Raw genomic sequence first — 7551 nt, forward strand, 5'->3', positions numbered from 1 at the left:
AGAAGAGAGACACACACACACACACACACAAAACCCTAACCTTGTGAAATGGTCCGACTCTTTGCTCTCCAGCGTAAGATTTGAAATTTCTCATCACCATTTCTTTGATGAACAATCTGGGCTTGCTGGATCCTCGACAATTAGATTCGGAATCACCAGTCAAGCATTCCTCGGCGAATTCACTAGGCAACCCCATCCCGGTCTCGAGCAGAAATATCCGAACACGAGAAATAAGAAAGAACTTGACGATTCGATAATGGAAGACGGTGAAAATGATTCAGGGATGGGCAGCTGCTGCAGAGATCGTATCTGCAAAACAACTCTCTCTCTCTCTCTCCTTCTGTGAGTCCTCACCAAGCTTCGTAAGCGGGAAACTGAAAAGGAAAGGATTTCAAAAAGGGGTGAGTGGCATCAACACTTGAGCGTCTCAAGCTATAAACAATGCGTTAAATATCAACCGTTGATCTACATTTAAATTAAAATGCAGCGTCTATAACTTCTGAACGCTTAAGCGCCGTTACCTTGGCAATATTAGATATATGAAATTGAGCCGGTTTTGGCCGGGCTGTTGAAGGCCCAAACCAGCCCACATTACTGAAAAGCTGATCAGGCCGCCTGACCGGGACAGGAAGAGGGGAGACTATGGATTGGACCCAAACCCGGACTGCAAAAATGGGCCTCGGCTCAAGCCAACCCACGCTCCATGGGAAGCAAGAATCAGATACTTCATTTTGTGTATTGTGATTGATTTCATATAGTTCATTTTGTGTATTGTGATTGATTTCATTTGATGTGGGAGAAATCTTCATGTGCCTTCCTTGATTTAGGTTATTTTGCCAAATCGGAACTCTAAAGAAGATTCTTTTTATGATAGTTTTATTGGTGTCCCAATTATTTTTTAATCTGTGAAAATCTAGTATGGCGATACTTGTTAAGCAATTTGATTGAAATACTAGACCACTAAATTTAATATGTGGTTAATCTATACCATGTTATTTTCATTCAATTGTTGGATTGACACATCATCCATCAATGTGGCAAAATAGATGTCTTGTACAACAACAATAATAATAACTTAGCCCTAGTCGGTTACATGGATCTGTCAAAAAAACATAAAAGAAATAAGAGGGAAAAGGGAAAAGGGGAAAAGGGGAAAAGAAAAAGCGAATCAGCGAAACAATGCAATGAAGCATTGCTGGGCCATCCCACTTAAATGCCAACATGCATCTTATACCCTCCAAACAGGTATATTTGATGTCAAACCACTATACTCATACGTGGGTTGCTCAAATAATTAGGACGAATTGGGGATTGTGTAGATAGGCGCACGGTCTCAAGTTCGATTCACATCTATGCATCTGCGATTTAAGTGGAGAGCATGGCGGTGGGTTGCTACATTGGTCTCCTCGACGATTAGTTGATGTGCACGTTAGCTAGCCCGGACACCTCGGTTAACAAAAAAAATATGTCAAACTGCTATCAAGACTTAGCTTTGGCATGTTTTTTCTTATCAACTCATCAATGGTCATTTTAGATTTGCCCTTAGCTCTTTTTTTTTTACCCTTCCCACTTGATCTATTACTTTCTCTATATTGGAGCATCCCAAGGCCTCCTTTGAACATGTCCATACCACCTTAATCAACATTTAAGAAGCTTGTCCTGGATCGGGGCCACTCCCAACTTAACTCCCAAAAATAGATGTCTTGTAAAGTTTGAAAAAATAATAGATCAACAATAACAATAATTTAGCCTTATTTCAACTTAATGGGGTTAGGAGTCAACTATATGGATCATTACCCTCCAATCATCTCTGTCTGAGTCTATACTATATACAAGACCTAAATTATGCATGTATTTTCTCACCACTTTTCCAGACGACATTTTAAATCTACCACTCATTTTTTTGTTTTAATTTGAATCAAATCACTCATCCATATAGAGCAACGTCTAAAGGCTTTTGTTGGACATGATCATGCCACTCCAAATGATTTCCTCATAACTAGCCACATGTTGGAGCTATTCCCAAATCAGTAATAATTTGATCATTCTTTGCTTTGTCCTTATTAGTTTTGCCACACATCCATCATCTCAACATCCCCATATAGGCTACATTGAGTATATACATATTTACCAAAAAAATAGAGTTTATATATATATATATATGTGATATATATGATGTTTCTTAATTGCCAAACATCCCACACCGTATATTATAGTCGATCGTATGGCTATCCTATAAAATTTCCGTAAATTTTTTAAGTAATAAGTTGATCATGTAACAATCCAAATGCACCTCCCCATTTTATCCATCATGTTTTTATTCTCTATGAAACAACAACCTTTATATCACATTCTTTACTTATGATTGAGTATGAGTACTTAGGAAAATTGTTTTGCATAATTTCCCTCTCATCAATATTCACTGAGTCATATCCATCCTAGTATAACTAAAGCTATATGTATATATATATATATATATATTGTTATGCTTATCTTAAGCTCTTTTTTATTCCAAGGTTAATCTCTACAACTATACAGTTCAATCCTTACTATTTTCTCATCCACCAAAACAATGCCATTAACAACATGCATACACTAAGGAACTTGGTTTTATATGTCTATGGTTAAATCATATATTATAAACGCAAACAAACTTAAAAGATGGTCTTTGGCGTAACTCAACTATAATTAGGAATCCATTACCTTAACCCCATAGTCCTTACACTAGTCAACACACTACTATGTTCATATATTTACTCTATTTTTTTTTTTGTATAAGAACCCTAACCATGGGAGTGGAGGGGGAACTATTCATATATTACGTGTAGTACTCATGGATGGAGATTGGCACATCTCCAATATCCATGGATCGAAATTTGGTCAGACCGTCGTACACTTTACCGACAAGGCCCTCTTAGCCATGGATTATGCAATGCTATTATTCTCCCTTGGAACATACACAAAATCGTAAGCAACAAAGTATGAGGAAATATGCAAAATATCATCCAAAATAGGTATGATCTCCAATGGTGATTGATGAGCATTCCGTTGAAGACAAGTGATAACATCCTTGTTGTCCAACTCCACAATTAGCCTGTCAAAATCTTATGAAATGGCTTCAAGCAAAGTAGTCCGAATAGCAATCGATTCACCAATGATGGGTTTAGTGAAATAAGATGGAGATGATAATGAGAACTTGCAATGCCCAATGTCATCTCGAACGATAAAACCTATTCCTCATATTGTGGTGTTTGGAATCAAACTTGCATCACAGTTGATATTGACAAAGTGTTGTGGTGGTGGAATCCAAGGTTGGTTCAAAGGCGTTGAGGCATGTGCTCCTCCATTGTTTGAGGTAGGAATCGACTCTTGAAATTCAAGGAAAGATTTCCATGAACTAGAGAGAACATCTTGTGGCTGGCAATCTCGTTTACCAAAAACCATATCATTTCTTGCTATCCACAATAACAACAACAATAACAAAGCTTAGCCTTATCCCAACTAATTGGGGTCAGCTAAATGGATCCGCAAGTACTTAGATTTGAAAAAAAAAAAAGCCCACTCACGAACCGTCTGCAACTCGAATCCTAGGCCTCCAGGCAGCTATGTTAGATGTCATACTTGTGTGAAGACTTAACTTTTGCATGTCTCTACTAATTAACGCATCAATGGTCAATTTTGGTCCGCCCCTAGCCCTTTTAGCTCCATTCAATTGCATATGGTCACTCCTCCATACTGGGGCATCCAAGGGCTTCCTTTGCACATGCCCAAACCATCAAAGTTGATATTCTCTGAGCTTATCCTGAATTGGGGCAACTCCTAACTCCGACCTAACCTGATCATCTCTTGCTATCCACAGATACCAACAAATAAATGAGCAGTAGGTCATGAGATCACATCCTACTTTATTCCCTTGCAGCATGAAAGAACTCCATCTTTGTATCTATTGAGGTAGATCATCGATAGATAGATTTAGGGGTGTCAAATAATAACTAAAACCATTAACCAGGAACCGAAATCATCCGGTTATAACCGGACCAAACTGCACCGTAGGAAAATAATCCAGTTTTGGTTTTATAGGCATATTTTCAGTTCGGTGAGGTTCAAAACCGAAAAACCAATGGTTAACTGGCACTTTGACTTCCGTACAATCGCACTTCTTAATTTATTTAATTTATAGGATCTTAATTAATTAGGTATCATATTTATAGTCATTTAAATATAAAATATACTATCCTTAACAAAATAGAATTATATTATTGTATTGACTCTTTTAAGATGTTTAGTATTTTTAGAATTCTCAGTAGCTAAAGATTCACAGGTTCACACTAACTACGATGTTCTAATTCTAAGCCGACAAGGCTTCTTTCATATTACATCTATATATAGCGGCTGTAGAGATAGATTGAGAGTATAACATGTTACAAGGGTAACCTATCTCTCTAATATTTGATCGTTGTGAACAGTGAACCCATTACAGTCTTGATTTTGAAAGCTCCAAGCGGTTACATGGGTCTTGGAAGCCTCCATTAGAAGCAAAGCAACTCTTGTTCCATTGTTCCTCCTATTTATCTTTCTTTCTTCTGAACAGGTCAGATTTAGTTTATTCTGTAGCTTACAAGTTGCAATAGCTCTGTTTTGCACTTTTGCTTCCAATTGATTCTTCTATATCTCAGTTGTTTTATCTTTTTGCTTCTTAGTTCTTTGCTCTTTTTGCTTTATATGTGGTACAATGAAAGTGTATGAATTCTTCTATGTATTAATGGAGATTGTTATAATGTTATTGCTGTAAATATGTAATAGGCTGTTAGACTATATTGATTGAGATATATTTTATTTCAGTAATGGGTTGTAGATGTATATGATCGTGTTGTTACTACCTCTAATGGGTAGAAAAGAACATAACCTAAAAAGAGAGGAGAGAGAGAGAGAGAGAGAGAGAGGTTGGGGAGATGGAGAGAAAGGGAAGTAGCAAGATTAATAGTGAGGAGTAATTGCAGAGCGCATAGAGAGGGTGTAATAGCATCAATGACGGAGAGGTGTGAATGTGTGATTGTAATTGCCAAGGAGATAGAGAGACACCTTCTGGTGTTTAATTTCCTCATGCCTATTGAACATGACAGAGAGAGTTTTGGTGGTGTATCATGTATGGTGGAGATGCTGCCTTATTGGGCTTTGCAACATGTGGTAAGCATTCACTTACATAGTTGTCATTGAGGAAGCTTGAAACTGTGATGTGGCTTATAATCATCAATTGGTTTTTTACAAGTTTTTATTTTTTTTTTTTATTTTTTTTATTTTTTCAGGTAAAAGGATTTTTTAATTACATTACCTTAAGAAGCAACAAGTGTTTTAATGACTTAGTTTATGACTTATTAGCATGGGTTATTTTATATGTATATCATGAGTACAGTCCCATTAGCAGAAACACACTATTAAGTGATATTCAACTAGTCTTTAAGAAGGAGAAGAACAATATCAAAGAGGTAATCAAAAGTTATGCTAGGAGGATTTCAGTGACCACTGATTTGTGGACCTTTATCTCTGATGATGGCTATATGACTCTTACAGCCCACTATATTGATAAGTCATGGTTTTACATAAAAAATTAATAAAATTTACTCTTAACTCCACACACTGGTGCACATATTTATGTGGCAAGATATTGACTGAGTGGGGAATTGAAGGGAGATTGTCCTCTTGCACATTTGACAATGCAAGTGCAAATGATGTATTTGTTTCTCACTTGAGAACAAATCTAAATTCAAAAGGTGCACCAGTGTGTAAGGGGGAATTTTTTCATGTTCGTTGTTGTGCACATGTCTTAAACCTCATTGTACAAGATGGTATCAAATTGATTGATAAAGCAGTTCAAAAGGTACGAGACAGTGTAAAGTTTGTAAAAAGTTCACAAGCAAGGAAGGTGAGGTTCGTCGAAAGTTGTGAGCAAATGGATTTGACTACCAAGAGAGGCTTGCTCGGAGATGTTAATACAAGGTGGAATTCAATGTTTCAAATGCTAGATGATGTTTTGTTCTATCGTAAAGCTTTTGACAATTTTGAGAACTTGGAGTCAAACTACGGAGATTGCCCTACTAAGGAGGAGTGGGCAAAGATTGAAAAAATTACAATTTTTTTGAAACCTTTTTATGACATCACGAAGGAGTTATCCAATTCCAAGTATCCAACCTTTAACTTATATTTTCGAAATGTGGTTCGTATTCATATGATTTTAAATGATGGCTCATTGTTTGGGGGAGATTTTAAACTGAACATGGTATGTGCCATGAGAGAGAAGTTCAAAAAATATTGGGAGAATTATTCACTAATTTTATTAGTTGCAGTTATTTTTTATCCCTGCTTTAAGTTAGAAATTATTGAATGGGCATATGAGGAGATCTATGGTAATGATAAAAAACTAATCAATGAGGCTATTGACCTTGTGAAACCAGCTTTGCACTAACTTTATAATGAATACAAAAGCATGCCAAAAGAGTAGTGGTCGCCTTTAACTTGTGCTGATGAGGGGTTGAGAATCTATTCACTAAATGGACCAAAATGAAGAATCCTAGCACTAATGACAATTATGAATTGGACCAGTATCTTGCAGAGCCGACAAAATCGTCGATCAAAGAATATGATGTTTTAGCATATTGGAAGGGATGTGAGGGTCAATTTACCGATTTGTCTCATCTGACCCATGATTTATTGGTGATTTCTATATCCACATTTGCATTATAGCCAGCATTTAGTGCAAGGGGTAGGGTGATTGATAAATGCCGAAGTAAATTACTCCCAAAAAACGTTGAGGCTTTGGTTTGCTTGCGTCATTGGATGTATGATGTGAATTATGGAGGTAAAGTTTTATTTTTCAATCTTAAATTAAATTTCTTGGGCATGGAAACTCTTAGACTATGTATTTTTTATTTTTTATGTAGATGATATGGATGCAGGTTAGGATGTTGATGAGTTATCTAAAGCTTTGAGATATGTGTTTTCAACACCCTCTACACCTGCTCAAGCTTTCGGCACCACCACCACATTTATTGATTGATTAGGTATATTATGGGCTACTTGCGTTACATTTATTTTTTATTCCTTTAATTCCAAATAAATATTCTAAACACAAGGTTTCCCTTTTGCAGATATATTTGACAAGGCATGCTAGCCAACTCCGTGTGTTCACGAACTTGATTCTATTAGCTTAAATATTGAATATATGTGTGTGTGTGTTTATATATATATATATATATATATAGTTTCCCCCATTAGTATTATTAGTGGATCATATATCTTGACATTCAGTTTAATTTATACTCAATACCTATTAGTTGATGAATTTGAAAATATAGATATGGAACGTGCATATTTAATTATTACATGGGTATATACTATAAATTTTAAGGTTAGGACCCTCTCATTAGTTCTACTGTACCATGCAATTGGTTTTGTGTTTCAATAATCTTAATATTAAAACAAAATTTTTAATTAAAATTTTATTTAAGCTAACTGAATTTTGGTGCCTTTGGTATCCCTTTTTTTTTTTTTTTT

The 7551-nt window shown here is 35.9% G+C and overlaps 1 protein-coding gene across 1 annotated transcript in view; it reads right to left on the reverse strand.

Moving 5' to 3' along the window:
- The window catches only part of LOC122077070 (structural maintenance of chromosomes protein 4), a 19849-nt gene extending 19461 nt beyond the window's left edge, over positions 1–388 (reverse strand). Inside the window, exon 1 of the mRNA XM_042642844.1 lies at positions 41–388. Within this exon, the coding sequence (XP_042498778.1) occupies positions 41–196 (156 nt within the window). The 5' untranslated portion in view covers positions 197–388. The remainder of the gene's footprint in view (positions 1–40) is intronic.
- Positions 389–7551: the final 7163 nt, after the last annotated feature.

The sequence above is a fragment of the Macadamia integrifolia genome, chromosome 4 (assembly GCF_013358625.1).
Source record: "Macadamia integrifolia cultivar HAES 741 chromosome 4, SCU_Mint_v3, whole genome shotgun sequence".
Taxonomy (NCBI): Eukaryota; Viridiplantae; Streptophyta; class Magnoliopsida; order Proteales; family Proteaceae; genus Macadamia; species Macadamia integrifolia.